Source organism: Drosophila subpulchrella, chromosome 2L (genome assembly GCF_014743375.2).
Source record: "Drosophila subpulchrella strain 33 F10 #4 breed RU33 chromosome 2L, RU_Dsub_v1.1 Primary Assembly, whole genome shotgun sequence".
Lineage (NCBI taxonomy): Eukaryota > Metazoa > Arthropoda > Insecta > Diptera > Drosophilidae > Drosophila > Drosophila subpulchrella.
The window spans coordinates 19,367,219-19,394,921 of record NC_050610.1 but is presented as its reverse complement, the minus strand read 5'-3'; the positions used below and the strand labels follow the sequence as shown (position 1 = coordinate 19,394,921).

Below are 27,703 nucleotides of genomic sequence, written 5' to 3'. Positions count from 1 at the left end.
TACCCTATAAGTTGTGGGGTCTATATGGACCTTATAAAATATAATTGTAAGAAGGTTTTTATATCTGCTTATAATAATAGGAGTGTACAAAGGTTGCTTTAATACTATTAAATATACTAGTTTACAAAATAATCTTTTAAAAATAATCCCAGAAGGATGATGGTAGTTCTTGGTAGAGTTGGACCCCTAGATCATTAAAAAGAAACCAAAAATATTTTTTTAAAAAAGGTTTTTTAACGAAAATTTGTTTTGGTATCTCCGAGTTTTTAAATATATCTCAAGCTGCGGCTAAACAATTTAGGTGATATATGTTTTATTTTACTACTATAATGTCACAATTTAATTCTGCAAACTTTAAATATGTTGAATATTTTAACAATTTAATGACTGTAAGGCGTAGACTCGAAAAAATAACATAACAGGAGTGCATAAAGGTTTATTTGTTAATATTTAATTATTATTCAGGTGGTTGCTATTAACATTTTCACTGCAAATAAATAGCGTATGTATTAAAATTAATTCAATTTTATTTTCATTTGCACTGACTAACATTTATTTTGGTGGTTTGCTACAAGAACTAGACTGCATCGATGTTTCTTGGTAATGATCTGGATTTCTTATATATGATCTTGAAAGGGTAGTCATGGGGTAATCAACAAAGTTCTTATTAAGAGCCATTGCCCTTTGTAGGTGCATTACCTTACGTGGCCGCGGCAGAAATGACAAATTGAATGCATCGTTTGCCAAGGGACACATGATGGATGGCCACGAGCTCCTCAGCCAGGCGATTCTACGGCACAGCCCACACACAACCCATCCACCAAGGAAAAGAGTCAGAAGCCACTTTGGCTGCTTTCTTTTTTCATTTGCATACATGTGTGAGAACGACAACCCGCAGGGTCACAAAACCAACAAAAACGCAGGCATTCAGTGACAGCTTGACAAAGGACATGCAGGGCAGAATCAGGCTAGCATGGGGAAGGCACGGGACTCGGGGATACGCTACCGTGGATGATGAGAAAGCTGCCTTGGCTGGCACTTAATAAGTCAACATGGCTCTGCTCATTTATGATATATGACAATTTACTTTTGCCCCTTAGATAAAGTAAATGCCAGGGGGTGGAGAAAAGAGGGACAACGTAATGTATCACATGACTTATTAATCGTGAACACTTTGAGATAGGTTAAGGGAACTGAAACCATGGTGGTGTGTTACCATGTTAATGAGTTATATTTTGAATGACAGGAGCATTTAATGAATAAAGTGCTTACACGACTATAATATTTTGCTGGCCTAAATAGTTTTTCCGAGACTGCACATAGAGAATTTTGACGTTCTCGTCTAAGTTAAAAATGTTTTTGAAAATATATTTTTTTAGTTTTAAAATGTTCTCTAAAAATCTACTTTAGACCAAAATGTTCTCATTATAAAAACAAAAACCACTTAACTGAAGTTGCTTTTTTACTTAAAAGTTATATTAAATTAAGATATTCTTAAGGTAAGAACGAAATTTTTTCAAAAAATATATATGAGTTTTATTTGTTTTTAACCAATTTTAGAGTCAGGGATGGCAGAATAACAACCGACAGTCCTCTGTAGCACATTAAATATCTTTTTTGAAGATTTATTTGTAAATAAAAAATAAGTTAAAAATAAATAAGTATGTTCTGGATAACCCAAAGTAACAAAAAAAAAGAATATACAGTTGATCTGTGTAACATTAGATGCATAACATAATTTTAACTGAATGATTTCTAATATTTACTTAATCACTAGTGCACGTTAAGTCCCGACTATAAAGTGAACAGTAAAATACTGCCATTTTTTACCCAAATGCATTTTAATGCGTTTTACAAAGTCCATAATCAACTCGTTTTTATGGCAACCAACAAGACACAGAAAATATACTTTGTGACTTATTTTTTGGTTTCTTTTGCGAGTTAATGAGCCAGCTCTCATTCATCCTGCAAGTCATCAGCAGCATTTTCCTGGTAATTCATCGCCATGGCCACGCCCACTTGGGAAACGCCCCTCACGATTCTCCACGTGGCATCACTTGGCATGCATAATTAGCTAATTGAGCGCTCAGCGTTAATGATTTGCATCGCAACAAGAAGGGCATCGAGAATAGGAAAAATTGTTTACCGCATTCTGTCGCTGAAATCGAAAATGGAAAAACCCCGACTGACGCTTAAAAAGGCATTAGCTAGCATTAGCTGAATCATGGTTACACTCGCTAGGTCTCCAGGCTCAAACAGGATCCCTTCTTCAAACACTCCGTTCGCTTAATAAGCGTGCTGTTGTATGCTCTTGTGCCATGCGGCGTATACGCAACCTTCAACGAAAATGTCTGCTACGTGATTTGAACACTAGAATCGAGCTACACGTGGCTTTATAATATTCCATTTCTATGCTCGCTTTGTTACAAATTATACACTTAGAGGCAGAAACATTGTATTATTATTAGCTTTTTTCTTGTTATAGGTATTGAAATAATTTCAATTATAATAAAGGTATTCGAAATAACTGTAGGCATTGCACTTAAAAGTGGGTGTAAGTATAATTTGTTTGTGTTAATCTCTAACTCTTGAAATTTCTAAATTGATACATTTTTTTAGTTAAATATTTTTAACTAAACTGTAAAATTTTTTTTTTCAAAATTATTTATATTTCATCAATCATAAATTCAAGCAATCTAATAGAGAATAGCTGGATACATCATTTAGTTTATAGCCGTAATGATCTGTATTGATTGGTTATCATTTTTATTGATTACCAATTTGTTTTGCCTGTGTAGCTGGCATTCCTTACTTTTTCTTTTACCCCCACCATGTCTGTTGACTGTTTGCCTTGGTTTTTCCTTATTCCCGCCATTGTTGTCGCGACTCTTTTTTGCCACTGGTTTTGACTTTCGAGTGCGTACAATGGCCGCGTCTTGAGATCCTTGGATCCTTGGATCCGGCTCCTGTTCGATTGGCAGGAGTTGTCAGGCTCGGCGCTTTGAGCACGTTTTATTTTAATAGCGCTCTAGTGGCGCATTTCCTCACAATCCCTGGCCAACGATTGTTTGGCAAAGGGCTCTCGGAGCCTTGACAATCCTGGGCACTCATCTCTTTTCTGAAGTTGCATTTAGTGGCTGTTTTCCCGCCACTTCACTCAGGGAAAAGTGACAGGTGGCAACTGTTTTGAACACACAAGTCGAACGTGGCACGTTTACTTGACTGGAAAAGCGGTTTAAAAAGTTGGCAAAAAGCTGAATTTACAGGAAGTTCTATAAAAGCAATTCGCGTGCTCATATAAGTGACAATTTGATTTCAGTTTCTGTATATGTTTTTATTTGCAATATCAAATGCCAGTTTACTGACAAATATTTTTGTAGCATATTTAAATCTTTACAACCTGGTTTCACTTGTAATATTTTAATGTAGGTAAATAAATAAGTTGTTTTTAATTCAGTTTTGTAATAAAATATTAATAGATTGGAAACTGGTGTTTCTAGACGTAATCGAAATCTGTATGCTTCAAAAACTTAATTTTTTAAATATTTATTTAAACTCAATTAAATTCCTGTAACTTATTTTACAATCACCCAATCAAGTAAATAAATGTACATTTAAACATCTTTTAACTAAGTTCAACTTATATATTCTGCCTTTATCCAGTAATTTGATTATTCAACTTGAAGAGTCTTGGCTTTAGCCTGTCCAGTCAAGTGTTCAATGTATCACATTAAGTTCATTACATTAAACACTGATTTATTGTGACCACCGGCAGTATGTCCAGGACAGCTCCTTGGGTTTTTCCCCCTGTCTTGGTACGTGTCTTGGGCAGAATGTGGCTTAGTTGATAGAACATGAAATATGCGAAGATTCTGTTTGATTTGCATACTGAGATGCGAGTGGCGAACGGAAACAGTCCGAATGGAATGGACTGGTGTGAAATGCAATTGTCGAGTGTTGAGTGCCAGAAGGGAGTGGGAATTCCATTGTCAGTGGCATTTTCAACTGCTGCCATGTGCTGCATTAATCATAGTTGGTGCTGGCCATCCGACAACTATTGCTGCACCTCATATTTCATGCATCTGCTGACACGTCATCGCAGCCATTGAACTCGCAAGGACACTCGGGACTGCCTGAAAGGAAACCCACACAATATTTTGGAGGTCGATTCGATATCTGTTTCTTCATTGTTCTCTTTATTTACCCTCATTGGCAACCTTGATTTGGAAGGTCGATAAAAAATCACTTCCACCAATTAGTTGGTCTAATCTTTTCTTTAGTTCTTCCACTTCCTGGCACTTTACTTTTACGTTTCTGTTGTTTTTCTGCGTTATTTTTCCATGACTCTTGGTTTATTTGTTCGTCCTTACGGACGTTAAACGCTGAACCAAGCTATAAAAGTACACGCATCCCCATACACAGAGAGAAAAATAATAAAATATAAAAAAAAGTATATAAAACTGAATTAGTTATCCCAACAAAATGTTGCATTAGGAAAATAAAAAAATAATATTTAAAAGTATTAATATATATTAATATCCCATTTAATACTCTTTTCTTTTTATGCACTACAGCATATAATTATAAATAATATTCACTAACATTATTATTTTAAGAGTTACCAGTTTCGTCATGCAGAACATAAATTAATAAAATAAATAAATTATAATTTTAAAAATACATCAAGGAATTTTGTTTTTTTTCAGTGCTTCAATACTCACTCACCAACCCATTCATAATATTGAGTGGGAGAGTGTGGGTGTATAACATTTCCTTTTTCCGTGATGCCAAGGTGCTGGCCATTATAATTAATCATTGTGTCGGGATACAAACTTAAGAACAGCCTGTGGAATTTTGTTCATTTTGATGCATAATTTAACTTTATGCGTTGCACACACTTTTAGGTGACAACCTACATGATGGGGGCTCATTTATCTTTTGAAAAAGGGTTGGAATTTTATCAAAGCTGTTTGGGATTTCAGCTGGCTGCCAAAAATATGATGGGAAAAACTGCTGAATTAAGGGGAAGTTTCATTATCTCTTCAAGCTGGAAAGTAGAATGAACTTTAATGGGATACCCCATTTTCAGGCATTCAAACTGCAATTAGACAAATGATAAATGCGGTAAAATAAAGCTGAGAAGTAAGTAGAACTCATAAGAATAAAAACAACTGGGGAAAGTGGTGTTCTTAGGCTTACACATTTGCTGCCTTTTATTTGTCATTAGACAACTTTTTGACATTATCCAAAGTTTGCCAATGCTGCTTCAAGAGACACACACTCTCAAATGAGAATTGTAATTAGCCGCGACTGGTTTCCATAAAATATGCTGTATTTTTAATGCTAATTGCTTTTTAATGCGCAGCTCGAAAGTTTTCACCAACAATTAGGCCGCTGCTCAAAGAGAAGCTGAGTCCCCGGCAGCTAAAAATGATGATTTCACGCACCAGAACGCTGAAAACTTTTTGCCAAAGAACTTCCACATCAAATCCTTTGGGATTACTTGTAAATTATGCCCACAATCCTTTTAAGCCGTCACTTTTATGGCGTATAATTTTGTGTTAAAATCAAAATGGCCCACACGCGCTGCAGGGCATAAAAAGTGGGTGGCTGCCTGGATGGCTGAAATCGACAAGAAAAATTCCGGAGACAATCGAAGAAACGTATCCTTAAAGTGGAAGAGCGGAGCTCCAAGACCTGTTTACAAATGCCACACACGAGATTACTCAGACCGGGATGAAGGTACATACATCCATTGATATCCTTGACATCTGGCCCAAAGCCAAATAAGGCATTCCTTTGCTTTGTCCTCTATTTGTAGTTTGCTTTGCCTTCGATGAGGAAAAACTATGTTCTCGAAGGCAGAGGGGAAAGTTGACAAATAAAGGTATATGTTGGGGAAAATCAAACCAATCCAAGCAAATATGTAGGTAAAGTTACTCACAAAAGATTGTATTGACAAAGCTCTGCCAACCATCTATAAAATTAACTTTTGTTACTTACCTAATGGGATTTCAATATATGATATATATAATACTCATATTATTAAGCCATATGACCCATTTATTTTGAATAGCATTGACCTTTGATTTAATTTGATTAAATGCTGGTGAAATGCTAAAGTGGCTTATCATCAATTAGTTTTACAGATAACCCTTGTTATCCCTCGTTGATAATTGTATTTAGCTATTATCTATCGATTATTACCTTTTCATATTAATTTAATTCTTGATAAGATATTTGTTATGCAGTTGGAAGGCTGGTCAACCTTGATAGTGAATCAAAAATATAGATAATTACTGTGTTATATAATACAATAATTTCCAATAAAATGATTTTAGGATTTTTGGGATGCTTAAATATTTAAGTCATGATTTTTAAACAGGGACTGTAAAGGTAATGAGTTTTATTTTAAAAGTCATACCGTAACAATTATATTCTAATATGTAATGTAAATTCAAGTTGGAAAGAACAAGTTATTCTTTTAGTTTTACTTTTTTTTTTCGCTTAAAATATAAGACATATTTTTTTAGTTATCCGTTTTTCCTTGAGTTTTATTATATCGAATAAAAATATCATTATTTTTCGGATCCTGATCTTAAATGTTTCACTAGTTGTACCTTTGCAAGATTTTTCCTTTACACTTTTCACCCACAATTTGTAGGTATTACAAATTTATCCCGACATGATTGCTTCTGGCGAATTTCAATTTCATTGATGTGTTTGTAGCTGACACAGGCAGTATCTGTTCTCCCCATTTAACCACATACCCCCCCACCACTTGACACAAATGAAATTGTTTTGCCTTTTGCCCAAAATTTACAATACTTATCCCCTACTGCGTTTTGCCGGCGCGTGTGTGAATTTATTTATTTGAATTTCATTTTGTGGTTGCCCTTTTTCCAGCTCCCCCGCCTTGCTTTAAGTTATTTTAACACTGTTTTGGACAACTTTGCATTACAAATTTTCTTGGCTAAAAATGACGTGCGAAATGTTTTCCTCTGGCTGTCTTTCCTTACAGTGCTTTTCAAGTGCTAAAAATTAACGTGACTTTTGGACCATTTTTTCTTCGCCATTCCCTTTTGTTCTTCACACATTTTTTCCTGGCCAAGCTTAAATATTGCCGGTTCACTCGGCCATTTGCATGGGAAATCCATTTGGAGGTTGGGGAAAATGAATTGCGTTTATTCCTCTCAGTTTTTTGTGAGCACTTCCGCGCTGATAAAAAAAAATATTCTTGGGTATTCAGGATTTTCGGGGACTTGGCGGGTGCGTGTTGTTGGGTGGAATTTATAGGGTTTATAAAGGGAGAGCTGGTGAAAGCTTATAATGAACTGAAGATCTAAGTACTTCTTAAGCGGATGGGAAATATGCTTGTGAAAATAAGATTAAAATTACGTTTCTTTGTTGTAAGACTAAACATGGTTAACATTTCTACCGTATTATTTAAAATTTTTTACCACTAAATGGTTTCGTATATACGCTTTTTGTTATTCGCTGCATTAAACTGCACTGACTTAACGCTTTATTAATATTTTTTAATTTATACCGCTTTATGTTTGGATTTGCCATATTTATGATTATTATTCTCAGCCAAATGAACACTCCACATATGTTGGCCATGGCATATTTTTCATCGTTTTTATTTGTGGTACGCCTTGTTCCTTGATTCGGCTTTTGTGATTTATACGCATAGTCATGACTTTTTATCCACACAGCATTTACATAATAATGTTTACCTATTTTTTCCTGTGCCTGCCGCAGGACTGGTAATATATTGATAAGCGCCTCGTGCCTCCACTTCAGTTCCCTTTCATCTAGAATACACACATTGGCCTGTTCAATATGTTTGCGATTAAGTTGGTTGCACATGGGGCAAAAATCAGTGGAAGAGGAAAAAATAACCTACATTTATCAGGCATTTTCATGGGCCAATGATGCCAGGATAATGTGATACCCACTGAGCTCCACTCACCTGTTTTCTAACCTGATAATCAAGTCACTGATGACGGTGATAATGAGCTTGAGGCTGCGGTAGAGAATAATGAAGATGATTTGTTGCCTGGCCACAAATTTATGGGCTCTGCGGGTAAATATTCTCGGGAGCCGCGCCATCATCAATAAATTAACCTGGACCTTTTTGCTCTCTCTTTTTTTCCGGGAAAGCGACTGGTAAGTGATTTTCCATGTCAGTTCAGGTTAAGGTCGGGTCATATTGGGCCAAGTTTGACACTGAAACTGTAGTGATTGATTGGCTAGCCAACTGATTTTGTTTTAAGGACTGCTTTAAAAAAGTATCTAAAATACGTTTGTACCCAAATTACTTGGAGTTATGTCGAAATTGGTTTTCTTTTTAACATTTCTTTGACAAAAATGATTTTTCTCGGAATGACTAGGCTATAAACAAGCGTGTTTACATAATTTTTTCAAGACTTTCCGTTTTAATATATTCGGAAACCCAAACCCAAGAGTACTTAACATTCCAGCCAACTAATCGATAGCTTCGCTTCCAATTTCCTACAGCTTAATTCAATTTGAACATAAAAAGTTTTCCCTTGCCTGACCACTTTTCTCGGACTTTTCCGCAAGTCGTGGCCAATTTTCCAGTGGCTACTTAAAACCACAAAGGAACAAGTTGCTGCCAAGTTGGCTGCGAGATAAATTGAGTGGAAGTTTCGATTGCCAATGCGAGATCGAATAAATCGAATGCAACAGGGAACTGGTGGGTCCACGAACTTAACTTTTTACTTGGCCCCTTATCAAAAATAAAAGGAAAATGGAAACCCTGCTGACCGCCAGGGGTATACAATTTATGAACATCTTTCTTGTACTCCACATTTTTCCGTGGCAATTTGTTTATTGAGCTGCCCGCTTGGCTGATCAATTAATTCAAAAGCTTCGTGACTGAGGGGAAAACATTGGGTTTATTGGTCAAGGCTTTCCATTTGAGTTATTGAACCCTGTCATTTGCATGTCCGCCAGTGAATTGTTATCGCTTATGAAATTGAATGGATCCATCGCATTCAATCCATAAAAACCGCTCCTATGGCTTAATCGACGAGTATTTATTGAATTGGAAATGTTTTTGCGTGTTTTGTTTAAGTGGATTAGGTATTAAATTGATGGTTCTCGTTTTTAGAAATATTATTAATATATTGCGTAAAATTTACAAAAAGTCCTAACTTTTATTAGCATTTTACAACAGAAAATGTGAATTGCCACCCACTTAAAGATTCACTGACACTAAAAAAATCAAAATTTCTTAAGTTTTTCCTTAGTTTAAGAAGCAAAACTTTTTCCAATGACTCATTTGATTTTATTTGGCAATTTAACGTTCACTGAACTTTACCAAAGTTTTATATTATCATATTGTTCTTGAAAAACTTGTTGTTCCCTTGGGTTATCGATTCGAAATTACAGAATTATGCAACTTTTCGGTCAACGCATTGCAAATCCTTCTGGCCAAATTTCCGCTGGCTACACTGCTCTACAGTGATTTATGAACCTCTGACTTTTCAGCCAGGCTATCGAATGTCCTGTCATTTGTCCTCGTCTGTTGTCCTGGGTTACAGCCAACGCTCTCATTCGGTTTTGGCCATAAAAGTTTTTCCATGTTCACTGTTGTCAAGCGGCCAAAAAAAAGATGGAATCAAGTATGGCACAGAGAAAAAGAGCGGAAGATGGAATGGCTGTAATATTATAACTTTTAATGAGAATTTATGCTCCCTTTTTATTGTATTCTTTGTAAAGAATTATTGATACACTTAACTGGTTTTGATTTTCAAAAGTCAGAAAAGAACCCAGAGGGAAATAAATTAAATCAAATGTTGACAATTGAATTCAAAATGTATTTTCATGCCGACAAATGCAATCAACTATTTAAGTAAGGGATTTTAAAATTTTCGTAAAGCAATTGTTCACATAATCGAATTGAAATGTCAGGAAAAATCACATCAGTTGTACAAACAATGGAAACTTTCAGTAAAGGATTAAATGGACAACAATTGAATTAAGAGAACCCTTTCAGTGCAATTCCCTTTGTTTTCAATTCTATTATGAAATTCATTTAGTGGATTTTAGCTGGCGGCAGCTTATTATCTCTATATAAATCCATATACACGCTATGAAAATTGAATTAAAAGTGCGGACCATAAAAGCAAAGTTCTGGGCCCGAGGGACCAAGCTGAAATTGAATCAGCTTCACGCTAATTGACCAGGCTAATTTGTAGCATAACAAATAACCGCATTGGGTTGCCCGCCCTGCAATAGACGGCAAACAACGTGGTCCGACTAAAGTTGGTTAATAGCGCATTAAGCTCCGGCGATGGGGATTCAGGGGGTGGTCGGAATCCCCCCATTTCCATTTGCTTTTATGGGTTCGTTGCGAGGGAACTGCTCATATGAAAAACTCATTGGATGGCAAACACTGAAGGTCATGGGTGTGGGTGAGCGATAGCAAGCTGTTTGCCGGAGGTATCCATCCAGAAATGTGGACTCTTCAAATTGGTTTTGCAATGATTCAGCAGCATTTTCATATTTCATTCTCGGAAATTGAAAATTCTCCTGACGGGGAATTTATTTCACTAAGTGAAAATTCCGTGTAGACTTGTTATAACTTTATAGAGTACTATATTAACACATTTTAATATGTATTTTTGTATGTAATACCTCTTAGTTAAAATTCCATTTCCAGTGAAACTTCATTGGTAAACAAATTGATTTATAAAACCATAACAAATTTGTAACCAGTCAGTATTTAAAAAAAATAAATATTTAAGAACTTATTTTTCTTACTATCTCACTTCTAATTATTAAAATTATTCACTTTGCAGTTACATAGCTAATGTTATAATATTACTACATAAGGACTCTTAATATTAGACTATAATTAATTGTAAAGCTCTGTGAATCAAAATAATACAATTGAAATTTCATAGACGTTATGTCGTAGGCATTTTACCAACCAAATTGAACACAATACAAGCCTTAATTAAGCTATGGTTGAGTGCCTGCTAATGCCACTTAATAACACAGTGCTGAGGGCTTTTCCTCTCCGAGTTTCTCAGAGTTTCCCATAGTCTACTTATGCGGGCCGTGCCATGGGAAAACGCACGTCCCACCACTGAGCATAATTTAATTGTCGGCGTCTTGGTAATCGAAATCAAACAGGCTTTCAGTTAAATCAACGAACGCCTTGCAATTAGCACTTGCCGCTCTAATGATGCTCCATGTGCTGAAGGTTTTCAGTCGCTTAATTAGCCAGGGCCCAGAAACTCGCCCAAGTTGGTCTAATTGAAATTATTTTCCATGTGAGCCATGGCTGTTGTGTGTCTGTGTGTGTGTGGGCGTTTCCATCTTGCTGATAGAATTAATTTGGCATAACCACGCCTATTCCGCCCCCTTTCCCGTATGTGGTCGACGGCTTTATTGAATTTTCCGCCCGGGGAAGGCAGCTGCAGCTGTTGACCAGCCCCAGTGTGTTTGTGTTCCCCGGAGTGTTGATAACTTGGCCAAAAAGTTCGGAACGAAATATAACAAAAGCTGCTTAAAGTGCTTTTATTTTTCCTACAGATTCTGCCGCTGAGTGCTTGGCAGCTAAATGAAATAAAATGGCAAAAGAGGAAAGTTCTCTGGTCCATATATATAAATAGAACGAAAAGGAAGAAAGTTTCCTCAGACTGAACAGGGACTTATAAATGTATATGCACTAGCTAATTTAGATTTTGGTCAAAAGATAATTCTAATGTCTTGAGTGTATCCCTAAAAATAAAAATTAAGTGTTCTGAATTCTATTTAATTTTCTTACATTTTCCCTAAAGTGTCGTCTTCTTTAAAATTCCAAGATCGCTTTAAATTGAAATGTTTGTTCTTTAAAATATAATCCTAAAGGCCTAATTTTTGCCTCTTCTTGTCAATTTATGGTAATTACGGGGCTATTAAAAAATTGTGCCCCTGCTGATTTTACATCGCTTGTAATATGCATATTAATTAGTTGTTTGACAAAGTTTTTGGCGCAATTCGGCCTTGCCGGGCGTTTGATGTTGGCCTGGCTTAAAATGGAGGCTGTTCAAGAGTGTTTGGAGCTTGTCTGCAACAAGTTACGGCATTCATCGGCAGTTCAATGGCCCCTCAATTGGTCCTTGGCTCGGTCCTTTGTGGCCAAGGGAATTTCCTTGAAGTGGGGAAAAAGGAGCAGCGGCAGCGAGTGAATCTCAAGTGCCTCGTGGAAGGTGAAAAATAATTGGCCATTTAGCATTTTACAACAGTGAGATCAAAAAAAAATTTTAAATTGAATTTCTCGGCAGAAGCGGCAACAAAGTAACAAAATCAGACAATAAACATTTGGTGAACATTTAAGAAGGTATTTAACTTTATGTGCAGCATTTATTTTGCTTTAGCCTCTGATGCTGCTCTTTTATGGCCATTATCTGGGCTTTTGATTTTCCTCTTTTTTGAATGCTCATCACAACGGCCACAGGTGGAAATCCTGGCCTGGAGCCTTCAGCTTATTCGGTCATCTGGCGGGGTCACTTTTTGGCTTTATGGTCACGTAGATATGGCCACGTTCTCGGGGGTTTGATGGCGGAACACTGGAAGTTGAATGACTCCTCGTCGAGTGAAGGACTCGAACAGCGTGAATATTGGTTTTGCATAAATGCACACATAAAAGGCAAATATTCAACCCATAAAAACGTGCTTGTGCTGTCATGAATTTTTGGCAAGTGCATCAAATTTGTAAACATGAAATACCGAGTGTGGTTTTCATATTCAACATATGTCTCAGTGCTGTGAATTATTTTATTTTCAATTGATTTTAAGAAGAATTTTCAAGCCATTACAATGTCTTTGTGCTGTCAATGTATTTTAAGAAATGCATTCCATTTTTAAACAGGAAATAGTAAATGTGGTTTCTATATGCAGTCATTTATTTTCTTTTCGATCCATGTTAAGTTTAAAGTTTTATCACACATTTATGGAATTCGTTTTTTATGGATAGGAAAGAAGATTTTTACCTTGAATTGTATGTTGAAAGCATAAATTTAAAATAAAGAAATTCGTTTCGTAGTTCTTTTAATATAATGATTTTTCAATATTTTTTAACTTATAATCTTTAAGCTTTACATTATGGCTCTTATGATACGTGATTCCTGTTACGTTTTGGTTTGTGTCCCAGCTAAAAACGTAAGCAAAAGCTTCTCTTGAGTGGAACAAGAACCCGCGACGTAAACAGCACACATTGCGTATGAGTGATGTTAACGGTGCGTATGAGTAATGCAAATAAAACGGAAATTAGCGGCGAATCAAAGGAAATCAACCCAATATGGCAATATATCGCTAAACAAGTTGTAGAATGAATCAGCATTGCCTCTGAACATGGAATGGCATCTCAAGAATTTCCTGAAACGCGGATTCGTCAAAATTAGCATTCCGATAAAGCATAATGCCCTCAGTCAGCCGACTGCTGATTTGACAAGCATTCGCTACCACATTTGTCGCAAAGTTATTTTAATGACTTTAACTTGTTCAGTTGTCAGCGCTTGTTGCATTCGTATTTGGTTTTTATTTGCGTCTCAAGCGATTTCCGTCATTTACGGCTCAATTAAGAGTTTGCCTCGTTTTTCTTTCTTTGCTTTAGAAATTTGCATGTGGCAGTTCAATGCTGGTCGCGCTTTTCGGTCATCGTTCGATGATCCCTGGAAGCGTTAAAAGGTTTTCCAAGGGCCAATCGTAATGACCCTATAGCAAATAGACTGACCAGTTCATGTCGAATGTATATCTCTATTTGCTTTATTCTCTTTTAGTTAATGCGCTTGCTGCGGTTTTTTTAAGTGCAGTACGGTTCATAATCATTAGTTAGTATGTAGTTCTGGGCTTTAAAGAGTTAATTTTAAACACCCATGATCTGCCATAGAAAAAACAGTAAAAAAGAAAATAATACATTTATTGTAAATGGTTAAACAAATTTTAAAGTAATGAAATAAATTTCCATCATAAACAAAACCTTTTAAAATTTGATCCTAACCCATTTCTAGGACAATTTTTAAACAAAGCTCCTTGAATTTTTTCAATTCCTGTGTCAGATTTTTAAGTATTGATTTCAAATCTTTTTTTAGATATATGTAAATCACCTGAACACTTAATCTGTAGTTTTTAAACGCGCAGTGTGTTTATGTTTTTCCGTGTCGCACGTTGCGCATTCGATTAACACCTCATCTGGCTTATTTACCTGCTGCAGCTGCTTCTTCTTCATTGAATAATTCCTACCCGCTGTGGAAGTTTTGCATCACAAAAGTCTCGCTTTATTTTGTTTTTTATCTTTTTTCCACTGTTTGTCGTTTTCTCAATCTTGATTATCTTGGCTTTAATTTGCTGCTTCCTACGAGTGGGCCTGTGTGTGTTTTTAAGGCAATTGTTAGGCCATTGTTGATACAACACTTAGATAGCACCCGCCATTACAATGCAGTTTTGTTTGGCTGAAAATGCGAAACGTGACCGTTATTGACAGCGGTGAGAGATTTTCTATTGCGCTTGTTTTGTCAGCCAATAAAAACAAAAAAATTAAGAAATTGTGGCATTTGTTTTGAAATAGTTTAAAAAATATAAGAGAGAGCCTGGGTAAGTTAATTTTCACGCTAACCAACGTTCATTCACTAGTTTTTGGCAAGGAGAATAAAGGCCTACAATTTCCAGTCGAAATTGTTTATTTGATCTACCGTTCCCCCGTTTTTCTCCCCTGAGCGCCAATCAAGCGAACCAGTTTTTTGATTTTCCCTCTTTTCAGTGGAAATTTGCACAATTCTTTTGCATTTCCGACAATTGGCGCACGTTGCCTTTCAATGTGTGCTTCATTTTTAATGCTGATGATGTTGATGCTTATAATAATGATGATGGTTTTCTAGGGGCGCCAGGGGTTCCAATGAGATATATGTGACGTACATTCAGTTGGGCGTGGTCAGTTGGTGGGCTTGTTTTGGCCTGCTTAATGATGTGCAACTTACATTATTTTCCCAAAATTACCAGCGCTTTTTGTGTGGGTCGATTCATTTGGCAACGAACGATCTAAATGTTTAATAATTTGTTTTAAGGAAATCAAGTTCATTGAATTGCTTGTATATTAGATTTTAAATTTGTATTATTTAATATTGGTATGTGTTTTAGCTTAATTAAAGGCATTTAAAAATTCTTTTAGATCTTAAAATAATAGATCAGTAAATATGTGATATTGTTATTTTATAAAATTGTTTTATTTAAGCTACCACTCTATAAAAAATATGGTCGTATGGTATTTCATATTTTTGTAATAACTTTATATTAAACATGTGTATTTACTTAAATACCCTTAAGTAACGATAGTTAAATCCCCATAAATATGCAATTCGATTGCAATTGAGAGGTGATAACCAGACCTATTATGCTGATGGTTTACCTATCAAGGAAATTGATTTATAAAAGCACGTTTGCACAATTCACGTATATAAACATACGTCGAAAGCTGACATTGCGGTAGAGCAGAAAGTCAGATGGCGTAGATTTATCTACCGTTGCGGAGTTCTCACAGTAATTTTCCGGTGTTGTTTCTGATAAATTGTCTTTTGCCGAACACGAGCTCATTGCCTGATTTAGTTGAAATTTCAGCTATTTGCTCTTGATTTGTTCTGTTTTACTTAGCGACAATTGTGTCGGGTTTTGGGGCTTTCTTTCTATCGCCGCTCGTGTTTGGTTTTCGTCTGGTAGGGGGGCAATTTTAGAGTCAGCTTCGGCCACATGTGCCGAGTGTTTTTTTATTTTATTCTTTGGCCATTATATAGACCACGGAAAGCAAACAGCTATGGGTGTATGTACACATCACATGGGTCGGGCCCACCAAACTGGCAAGCGAACAGCATCGATGGGGTGTTTTCTCTATTTTTTTTTGGCATTTTACAGAATGCAAATAGAAAAACAAAAGTCCAACAAATCGCCACCTTTGGTTGCCAAATCGTCTGTGACTAATCGCCCCCGACTGCTGTGAGGTCGCTAATTGGTAGTATCAACTAATATCCCAGAGCGGCTGTGAACACATCCACCATATGTTGGGGCCTCTTAAGTATCCAATACTCGGGTTATGAGAGTATCTATGTATCTGTGTATCTGTGCAAACAAACACAATTCCAACTAATCAAATCACGCGAGCGTTTCTCGGCTCTTTGATTGCGGTTTCGGTTTAGAAATATACTTTTTGGCCATTTTGCAATCACTGCAATTCTCGTTGGTTTCGGTTTCGGTGGTTTCTTGACCCAAAATAAAATATGTCGACACTGCAGAGACTGTAAAGGTTAGGAGCTCAAAGAAATCTTTAACGAGAACGGAAAATATTCTTTTGTGTGCAATGAATATTTAATGCTCTTTTCTCTGCTTTTTTTGGAAAGGATAAGATCTTCATTTTAGATACTTGTTAAAGTTTTTATGAAAAGTATATCCTATTGTTGAGTTTTAAAAAATACTTTTTACTTTAAAAGTACTATTTAACAACTTTATTAAAATTTAAAATTTGAAATTAAAAGTTAAGGTTATAACATTATTATGTTTTATATCCATTTAATACTTGTTAAAATTTTGGGAAAAGTGTATCCTATTGTTAATTTTAAAAAATTCCTTATACTTTAAAAGTACTATTTAACAATTTTATTACAATTTAAAATATTATTTAAACAATTCAAAAAGAATGCCTAGTATTAAGAGCTGATGATAATCTTATTTTGTTTAATATCCATTAAATAATATAGTAGTTTTTAAATATCCCATTTCCTTAGCCTTTGAAATCGGAAAATAAATACTCTTTAAGATTGTAAGAACAAATAAAAAGTTTGCATTGTCTTATTTCTGATATGAAGACAAAAGCGTAAAGCCATAAATAAATACACAGATCTCATGTACATATAGTGCACTCGAATGGGATGAGCGTACATTGATCTTTCCGTAGTTTGTGTTATATTTTCCCTAAACCCGTGATGCCATTAATAGTGTCATTTGAAATCTCGCAGACGTAATACCCTTCAGCGATCTTAGGGGAATGCAAAACAGAAAGCGCAGTGCGAGAATTAGTTTCAGTTAGCACCGCCGATCTCGACGAACTAGTCGAGCAGGGGCGCTGGGCGGAGGGGGTTACGAGAAGGGGAAGGGAAGGTGTGAAGGCAAACAGCAGACGGCAAACAGAAAACAGAAAAACTGAAAACTGGATGCAGTCCCGAATGTGAATACCTTTCGGATGCACATGCACTCGCTCTTGGACGTGGACTTTGTACCCGTTAGCTGCCAAAATGAGAAGAGATTAAAAGGGTAGAAGGGGGGACTAAGACAAATAACAAAAAAAAAAGAACTTTTTACAACGTGGGATCCAAACGCTCCAGCTCCAGCTGGCTCTCTGCCCCAGCTGCAGCTGCAATCTCCCTCTGCCAATGCCAGCAGAGCAATATAGAGATGTCATGTTTTTGGGGTTCAGCGTACTCGATTACTTACAAGTTAATCACATCTATGTATAAGGGGAAATACCCAAAAGTGGTCCTAAATCATGGTTTTTCGTACGCGAATTAGTACAAATATCTTATCGTAACATGAGTAATTGCTTGAATCAGCTTGAATCCTTTTCGATAAGACTTTTCTTATAATTTTTTCTAAGAATAATGTAAATTTTAGTATCGTTCTAAGCAGTTTTATTTCAAAACCAAAAAAAAATTCATTATTTTTAAATTAAAAAAAAAAAAAAATTTTAAAACCTAATCATTATTCTTACGTGTTATAATAAACATCAAACATAATCACTATTTTTAATTAAACTCTAAAATAATGGGCTCCTAACTTATGAGTCCTAAGTCTTGTTATTCACAGAAATTTTGGTAATTGGTAAAAATTACTTTGTAGAAAACAATATTTTTCCTAGCCAAACGAGGAATTTACAAAATTCCAAATTTTTTTTTTTAAAAATCAGTTGTATTAAGAATAATATTAGTTTTATTATTAACAGTATTTTGTTTTAAATAAATTTAAAATCTTTTTCTTTATTGCATACTTTTAGATAACAAAATTTCCTGTTAATTTTAAATTCGCGCAAGTTACATATTTATATTTGACTACTGTCTTTATAAACTTATCTCTGAATTTGTGTAGATCAAATAAAATGTGGTAGATGTGTGAGAAAATTACTTACTTAAAGTTAAACAATTGTTTCTTAAATGCTTAAGTTAACTACAAAAAATTTCGAATTTTTTTTTTAAATTAGTTGTGTTAAGATAGCCAAATGGGCATCACTGCGGAGCGCCAACAGCGAGGGGTCCGTCGACGCGAGCGGCAACGTCGACGGCGGCAGCGCTGCTCCACGATCGCTGGGCCGCTTTCCGCTTTCAGCTTTCCGTTCAGTTCACGCTCACCGCTCGTCGCGCTCAGTTCCCAGTTCTCAGTTCAGATCTCGGATCGCCGGTTGTAAAGGATTCCGAAACGATTCTCGCCGAAAGTGGAGGCAGAAGCCACAGCGAAAAGAAATAAACGTACAACCAGCCTGGATGCGGATTATATATTTTTGGGATCAAGATAATGATGATCCGATCGGGCTGAACGTGTTGCGCGCGTGTGTTTCGCTTTTTTTACTGCGGCGAGTGATTCGAAATCGTATGTTGTAAATCGGAAATCGAGGGAAATTTCAGAACCCCTAGAAGTTCCCTCCCCCTCCCCTCGAGTAACAGTGAAGTGTATTGTTTAACACAAAAAAAGGAGAGAAAAAATCCGAAAGAAGGGAGCAAAGCAAAGCGAAAGAGCTGAATAAAAGAGGCGAAAAGCAGAGGCAGAAAGAAGCAGAATTTACCAATCCAGAGTCTGATTTATAGCTGCGTTGGTGTGTTCGCAATTCGTGCTAAAACATAAGGTTGGACTCGCAAAAAAAAAACCCATCCTAATATATGCTAAAAGAAATTGTTTAAAAAATTCTTAACCAAAAGTATACAGCTTTTCGGGCGAGACTTATAATCATTTTCTAATAACAACGGCCGTACTAAAAACAGGCAACAAATTATTTGTCTCAGTTCCATACATCTTTTAATTTATTATAAGCAGTGACAGTGTTTTTTCTTCATTTTCTGCCTGCCCCGGTTCGCTGGGAAAGAGACTGGGCAAGAAACAAAGGGAAAAGAGACGAATAAAAATAAAAATATAAAAAAATACAAATTAAACACGCGAATGTTTCAAACGAAAGTCGAAGCGAGTTGAGTGAATTAATGAAATATATATACAAAAATATATATGCGCGTTTTTGTGATATATTAAATAGCGCTGCAATAAAACAAAATTTATTTCAATTGTTAAGTCGGCGGAAAAAGGCCGATAAATAAGTTAACAAATTGAGGAATATCATAAGACACCCTATAAATTTGGATTAATTGGAGAACCCTTAAAAACGGATAAATATAGTAAGTTTTTACAGTGAGGGGCGGGGAAAATTTGAATTTAATGGGGGACAATTGTGTGTGTGGGATCTTGGTGTTTTAAATTATGGAAAATTTAAGAATATTTCACTACCTGAAAAAATGTTTTTTTTTGTTGAAGATGTTACTACAAGAAGAATTTACTTAGCTACTTAATTTCTTAACGTAATAATACATTTTGTAAGGTTTCTTTTCTTCTTTTTTTAACTGCTTCTAATTTTTGACTTTCTTAACTTGGCTCACACTTTTTGCCTTGTCCATTTCTTTTTTAATACTTGTACACTTGCTCTAATTTCTTTCTCTCCACGATCCTTCTTTTAATTGCATTTTATGCTTACTTGAGCATTTCGTTTGTGCCGTGAAGTACCCGCTTGAGACTGTCAAAAAAAAGGAAAAGAAAATAAAATAAAATAAAATAAAGTGAAATAAAATGAGGCACGAAGAGATTTTGCAAGCTCGTTAGCGGAGTAACGGTCGAGGTAGAGAGTTACCATGTTATATGGTCATGAGATAAGACACTTCAGACAGCACTTCATGTTTATGGCGTGCCTTCTGCCTCTTTTACCGTTCCCGCCCCCTAAACCTTGCCCCCCATGGGCAGTTCCCCACCTGAGCCAAATAACCTACGTTCGGTGAATGACAAGCTGAGGCCCTGTCAGATCATATAGGTTTACAGTTAGCTAATTAATGGACCGACTTCTACGCCGCCCTTTGGGTTTAATTACCTGTTCGAAAAAGCCGGTTCTAATAACACACTTGCCTATCTTTTTTACATTTTATCTAGAGACCTTTCAATGAAAACTTTTTATTAGAATAATATAATATCTCTTGTTGAGCTTTAGTAGCTCCAATATGAGCTTTATTTTGACCCCAGACACCTTATTTAAACATATGCTCTTATATTAAAGATAAATTTGCTATTTTGAAAAGCCGTCTTTGCCTAACATATACTAAATTGTCTTAGTTATCCTTTTAAATTGTATCTAGAGACCTTATAATCATAACCTTTAATAAAACATGTCTATAGCTTCAACTGAGTTCCAAGAATTTCTATACTAAATCCTAATGATTCCCAGATACCTTATTTTACAAAAGTATTTAGGAACTCCAAAACGTATGTTCCCAAATTTACCCATTTACCTATTTGAAAAAGCCGTCTTTGATTACAGACTTACTTGCCTATCAAATACTGGGTTGTTAAAGTTATCTTTTTAAAATTTTATCTGGAGACCTTTTAATAAAAACAATCTGATAGAATAGTTCTATAACTCCAACTGAGTTTAACAGAATTGTATATCTAATAGTTACGATACCCATTTACCATATTTTAATAAAAATGTATAGGAACACCAAAACATATCATCTTAAATTAAATGTAATAAAAATAATCCTTTAAATGACAGCTACCCTATGCTAGAAGTTGTACTTAATTTCTTCAGATTCCTTCATTAAATAAAATTGTTGCAAGCGCACACAGTGCCTGCGATAAGTGTGCGTGCACCCTGAACACACAGTAAATCGTGCAATGACTTCCCGTCGAAATTTCGCTCCGCTGGTTCTTCCTGTTCCATATCAATCACGTCGTTAAGGTCTCCGGTTGACATTTTTCCTCAGTTTCAATCGCTTTGCGGCCGCTCAACGTGTTTGGCATTTTAACTATCATATTAAGCGTCGTGTTTCGCTATTGTTCTTCGTCGCCGGCACATAAAAGTGTGTAATTAACTCAGGTGGGAGATAGGGATGATAATGATGATGATGATTATTGTTATGAACGTGTGTGGGCTCTGCGAAGCGGTGAGAACGAGCATTTGTCTAGCTGTCAGAAAACTGGAGCAGCCCCATAGACCACGTGAATCAAATAAGCGCCAATATTTGCTTATCAAATTTTCAGGGAATGACCAGATGAGGGGCAGATAATATTTAAATTGTAATAATATTTATAAAGGTTTCCTCAAGAGTTTTATAATGTGTATACTCTTTTTTTAATTAAAGATTTAACTACTTTTGCCTATTCATAATTTATTACTACTACATAATACAGCATTTCAATAATTTGATTTAATATGGAAATGTTTGCAAACCGGTTGGGCATGTATTCATTAACTTATTATTTTGGCATTCATAAATTAGTAGCATTGATATTCAAATTTAATTCAATAAATATAACTAATGAAGCAAATAATGTGATTATCATATTTAACAATTGAATTAAATTATGCATTGTCGTAAATTGAGATATATATAATTATTTAAGTTTACTTAAAAATAAGAAAAAGGGAAATTTCCATAAATTTTACACAGACCAGAACTCTTGCCACATAAATCAAATTTAATCATGTGAGTCAGGCACTTATCAGCGACTAATTAAACTTTGCATATTCATCAACTGGCAGGGCCTTTTCCAACTAAAGAGATTATTATTCCCCCTGCAAATTCCAGGTGACTCAATTGTCAGGTGTGTGTGGGCCCGATTATAATATCACTCCCCCTTTCAGTGGATTAATGCACTCGCACTCCATCAAGTTGCCTTCCTCAAGCAACCAGAAAGCCCACAAGTGACCAGAAACGTCTCGATATTAAATCAGATACGTCAGAGGTTTCGAGGTTTGCGTCACCTGAATAATGCACGTCACCAAACCAAAGTGTGGAAAGATTTTTGGATTTTGCATGAAATTGTTAATTAACTGGTTCGACAGAAAGACTCAGAAATGATGATGGCGGTGTCGCCACGTGAATCACTGCATTTTTCCCGCAGCTGGCAACAAAAGGAGTTCCACTCTAAAAAACCCATAATAAAGTAAAAAAGAAATGTGTTGAAAAGGTGCTGGACGCGAATGAAATTGACTCGCCTAATCAGCACGCTAATGTTAATTCGAAATACGCGTGGCTTTTAGCAATGTGACGGCTCGGCTTCCCATTCCTGCCACTCTGATATCAACGTTTTTATCAGCGGCAACAAATCTGCTCAAATAACAAATATGTGCCGAGCACACATCACAGTATATTATATACTTTGTGGTATGTGCTATATGGTATATCATCAGGTATTATCTTATCTCTTCACGACATGCATGCCAGCATTTAAACGACGCATTAGCCATCACCCATAAGCCAACTCCATGCACTTCGCTCTTTCGAGCCCACCAAACAGATATGAAAGTTTGGGCCGAAAAGAAAAGCCACAATGAAAACGCAAACAAAAACATTTATGTTTAAGTCTGATATGTATGCTAAACAATTACCCAAACTTAAACAAAAGAAAACACACACAATTTTTGGTCTCTGAATATGCACAGATAAAGTTAAGAATGGTTTCCTGATGCTCTATGAAAAAGGCTTCTATATTGAGATAGGAGCAGTTTTTGGCGGGAATTTATTATTATTTATTGACTTAGAACTAACACAAATAAAATGTATAATTTATTGGGCAAAATTTAATTTCTAAAATATATATATAATATATATATATATATATAATAAATAATATTTTAAAAGCCTCACACCTTTTATCTTGAAACTTAATGGTTAAGAAAAATGTATAGTCATTTTTCAAATAAGGGGCTTAGCTTCTGACGAGCTTTATTAATATGCCTAAGATTTCATCTAACTGGCAGTTTTACAGTTCAGTTTTTTACGGCCAGGAATACTTAATTTTCAAATATGGCTATGGCCCTACAGCAACTCTATTTCAACAGCCTTATAGAGTATATAGACAAGAGGGAAAGACAAGGGAAATAAATTAAGATTGCAAAGCATCATCTTGGTTGGCAGCGCAGAAATATTAAAAATGCCAAACAGGTCGCAACTTTTTCTTATGTATTTTTTGGCTGATTGATTTGTTGCCTGTCGCCTTGGCCGCTCCACCCACAGCTCCATTATAACCAATTTTTTTTTGGGTGTGGGTGTTGGCTTTGGCCATATAGCGTTGGAACGCCCCGCAGATCTCACCTAGATTCACTGCGCTCTCCTTTTTTTATTTCCCGTTTTTTTGGCCCGGCCAAATTGGGCCCTCTGATTCTGTTTGCCAAGTTGCTCCGCTCGTGTTTTATTGTTTACCGGGCTCTCTAGCTGCCTGTTGTTTACCCATCGTCAGCTGCTGTTTGATTTGCAACAATAATTTTTGTTTACGGTTTATGGTGGCCCCAGCGAACGTGGATTGTTATTATTTAGATGATTACGCATTTTACAGTCGCAAGGCGATCAACGTTTGCGTGATATGCGTTTCGTATTAATTATGAATTATTATTCCTTGGTCACTTTTTTCATTTTATATTTTTTTTTTTTGGTAATTTTTGATGGTTTTTTGAGCGGATTCGTTGCGAAATTGGATGGGGCAAGTGTTGAAGTAGTCCAATGACGATTTCGAGGGCACTTTTAATTAGGCTAAACATATGTTTACGCATTCAAGACTTCAAGGAAGGGTAGAAAAATTTTTAATTGAATATAAGTAAAAACGATTAGCTTTTGTAAGATCCAGCGCATTAACAAAATATGATTATTTCTATGGAAAACTATTGGCCCCAAAATAGTGAAATAGGTTGTACCCTAAGCCGTTACCTAATTATAGTGCTCTCCTCCCCCTAAAAGCCGGCTTATCTAATGACTTTTTTCCGTGCCGTTCTAACTGTTTGCCTTTCATTTCATTTCACCATTGTCTTGGCAATGTTTTTTGTGTTTTGCAACCACTAATTGCAAATAAATTGTGCGCAGTTATAATCTGTGGAAACGGGCCCTGCTCCGGCCCCCCATCCACCCCACGATCCCATCTGCTCCGCCCCTGTCTACTAATCTTGAGCAAGCTGATCGACTAATAGGCGCCAACTGACAATGAAATTTCATAGACATAAATTGACAGGCCAATAAATAAAGTAAAAGAAATGCACAGTAAAAAATACTCTAACGAGGTTTTGAAAATATTAAGTATAATTTAATAAAAATAAAAATATATTTAGTACACTTTTTTAAACATAAAAAAATATTTAATTATTTTTCTCGGTGCACGCACATGTTGCTTAGTTAAAAATTGTACTGTTTATTTATTTATTCTTACTCTGTCGTTTGCATTTGATTGCTTATCAGGAAATGGAAAAGCGTAAAGCGTGTAACAAAAACAAAACAAGTTCAATAATTGAATTGGGTGCTGTTAAATTTATTAAGAACCCTAGCGGAATAGAATCAATTCAATTTGAAACGAATAAAGAAACCTTCCAGTAGTCAGTCGCGATCGTTTGCCGCTCGGTTCATTGACTTTTCCACGCCTTGGGCGACTGTTTGAGTGGCGGCGCAGATTGAAGAGTGGCGTACTAAACTGCGAGATATAAAGTCAAGGTCGGCCTGTTCTCTTTCCGCTGATAAGGCCAAGTCAGCAATGTGTGGCGATAAGAAAAGCCAAACAAGAGTCAGCAGGGGAAAGCCATAAAACATAGCAATCAAGTGCCACACATGAAATCGTGAACAGTCTAAGGAAAGTTGCTCTACAGGCATAGAAATTCATTCAAAACAAAATTTGGCTATATCGCATTTATTGCCGATCATATTCTGGCCGAAAGCCATCATTGTTGTCTTAACAAATGCTTACTCAGTTCTGTATTTGATTTGGATCTTTGGAATTTGCTGCTATAAAAGCCTTTTGTTGACCTAATGGTTATATCCATAATTTCTACCATTGTTAGAGTGAGTTCAAATAAATTGATAATTTATGCAAAGCTCTTAGATGTCATTTGTTGAGAGTCGGTCAACATTTCAGGGAACATTATTTAAATCGGATTAAGAATATTTTTAATTTTTTAATGTCTTACAGCATGTGCAATATTTTAATTTTAGTAGCTGTCATTTTTTCGTATCAACCTATGCTTCATTAAACAAAAACTATAAATATCGTCTTCCAAGAAAAATATATCCCAAAATTGTTTATGATGGAAATTTTCCAATGGAAAACTTTGCCGGTCGATAGTATAAATTTTGTTTTTGCTTTTCCAACTTTTGCATATTTTTTTGCAAACATTCATAAATGGTCTAATGATGTTGCTTGGACTGCTGACTCCATTAATCACAGCTTGTCACTCAGTCATTCACCCGTTCAGACCGGCATTCATTCACTGCCTTTTTGCTGGCGGATGTATCTTGTGTTTCGGGGTGTTCAATATTATCTTAGGGTTTGTTTTCAGGTTTTTTTTTTGTTGGCAATACCATGGCCCCTATGAAAAGTTTTAGCCGGATTTGTGGCTCGAGGCTTTTTCCACTGAACCATTTGAAAAGGTGCCGCAATCAATCTGGCGAATGAATTTCTAGGTAAATCCTCTATAAAATATGAAGTAATGTTTGATCTCTTCAATTGCAGATTCATTTGGAATGGCATCATCCCCGAACAATGCGGCGCCGCCTGTTTTATGGCGGGCGAGACGTAAAATCGGTAAGTTCCCCCCTCAAAAACTTTGTTAACATTTTTCCAGCTAAGCAATCAGCACTGCTGAGGGTCATTAATTTTAGACCAGATTTATGTGCTGACTTTAAAGCCAAAAGCTGTCAGGGTTCAATGTCATTTGTGCATGTTTAAATGTTCATTATCCTGCCTGCCGAATAATCAGGGGGATGGGTGTAAAATCTTTCTTTGTGTTTGCGCCATCAAATATTAACGAGACAAGGCAGGATTTTCAGTAGCGTTAAATTGAAAACTTGAAATCAAAGGATGGCTTATGAATTTTTGAAAAGCCTAAGTATGTCTGCAATTAGTAAATACATTTTGGATCAGGGCAGAAATCAATGCCAAGCGGATTTGCATTTTTTCGCTGTGCTGATGAGTTAGTTGGGGTCAAGTGGGGCTTTTTGGGCTGCCTAATAGTAACCCAAACTTCTGCTTGGCTGAAAACAATCACGTAAAGTTTTAATTAATTTCAAACAAACGGCCAAACAAACATCGGGCCAGCCAAACAAACAGAGCCAACCGACAGAACTAGAGAACTTTGCACAATTTATGGTTGCTGTCGCGTGGCTCCAAGCCCCTTTTGCCCCTTTTGGTACAGTGAAACCACGAGTGGAGGACTCTGTGTTTGCCTTTGTAATGGTAACAAGAAGAGGCAGCAGCATAGGGCTGAGGAAAAGACTTTGCACGCTTTGTCAACACTCTTCCGGAAGCAAAAGTCGCTGATGTCGTCGCTGTCACGCTCCGTGCGGTTTATAGGGACTCCCGCACACACACACACGCACACACTTGGGTGCAGTCATTTCCGTTTCCGTTTCCACAAAAAACACTGGCAAACAGAGGCCGAAAAAATGAGTGGAAAGTAAACTAGAATAATAGAGAAATATAAGCTGAGGAGCTGTTTCTGAGTCACTTCTCAAAAGCAAATAGTTAAAAATGATGTTTTGTAGATAAATTAAAAGTTAAATACACTTAGGGAAATAATGTTAATTTTATTAAAGTAATTAAAGTACTTATAAAATAAACGAAAACAAGAACTTTCTCTAATGAAGTTTTTAACAAACGAATTTCTTTACAAAAATATTTTTTATTTTAATCTTGAAAACTTAAAATACCTAAAAGATAAAAGTTCCTTTTAAGATACTCACTAAGTGAAGTATGTTTGAGTGCATTTGCCTTTATTCCCGGCTTTATTTTGACTTTGCGTTTACTTTGCTTTGTTTTGATTCGCAATCTTTTCACTCCACTCCATCTCCGTTAACCGGCAACTTGGCAATGAGCAAAAGTTCAGTTCCGGACTCAAAAAGGGGGGCTAATATCGTAAGTTTTGAGTGCTCAGGGGTTGGAGCTTTTTTTATTGGCGGAGTCAAAGCTGCGGTGAAGTTTATCCAAAAGTTTAACTTGAACAGATGCAGTCGAAAGCTAAGTGTGAGCGATTTTGAAATTATTTTTTCTCCACTTTTGCGATTTTTGCTTTGATATTTTGTTTCTCAAAGCCGGTTCTTTTGTCCAACTGACTGAGAAGCACACAGATACACTATGGATACCTGTGTATTTGTGGGCCTCATGTTATTTTCCTTGTCCAACTAACGGTGCATTTATCGATACAATAAGATTCGATTCGGTTTTGAGTCATGTCTCAGATACTTTTTTTTTTCTTTGGGGGAATGAGTTTTTGGGGTAAGAAAAACAGCTGTTATCTTTGTTCGATTTCATATCGCCCAAGAAAATATCAAATTTAATATAAAAAATGTTTTGGTCTTCTTAGGCTTTTTTGTTTTGCTTGTTCTTTTAATCTGCTTAATTACTTTGAGCTTACTCGCGCTTA

General features: G+C 36.0%; 1 protein-coding gene across 2 annotated transcripts in view; it reads left to right on the top strand.

Annotated features, from left to right (window-relative positions):
* Nucleotides 1–27,703, top strand: part of LOC119548622 (dual 3',5'-cyclic-AMP and -GMP phosphodiesterase 11) — a 66,182-nt gene that overhangs the window by 1,470 nt on the left and 37,009 nt on the right. The window contains exons 1-2 of one of the 2 annotated variants that reach the window (XM_037855993.1): nt 18,428–19,439; nt 25,795–25,866. In XM_037855993.1, coding sequence (XP_037711921.1) covers nt 25,806–25,866 — 61 coding nt within the window. In that variant the 5' untranslated portion in view covers nt 18,428–19,439; nt 25,795–25,805. Of the gene's footprint in view, nt 1–18,427; nt 19,440–25,794; nt 25,867–27,703 lie in introns of those variants that run through there. The other variant, XM_037855994.1, reaches the window with a different exon arrangement.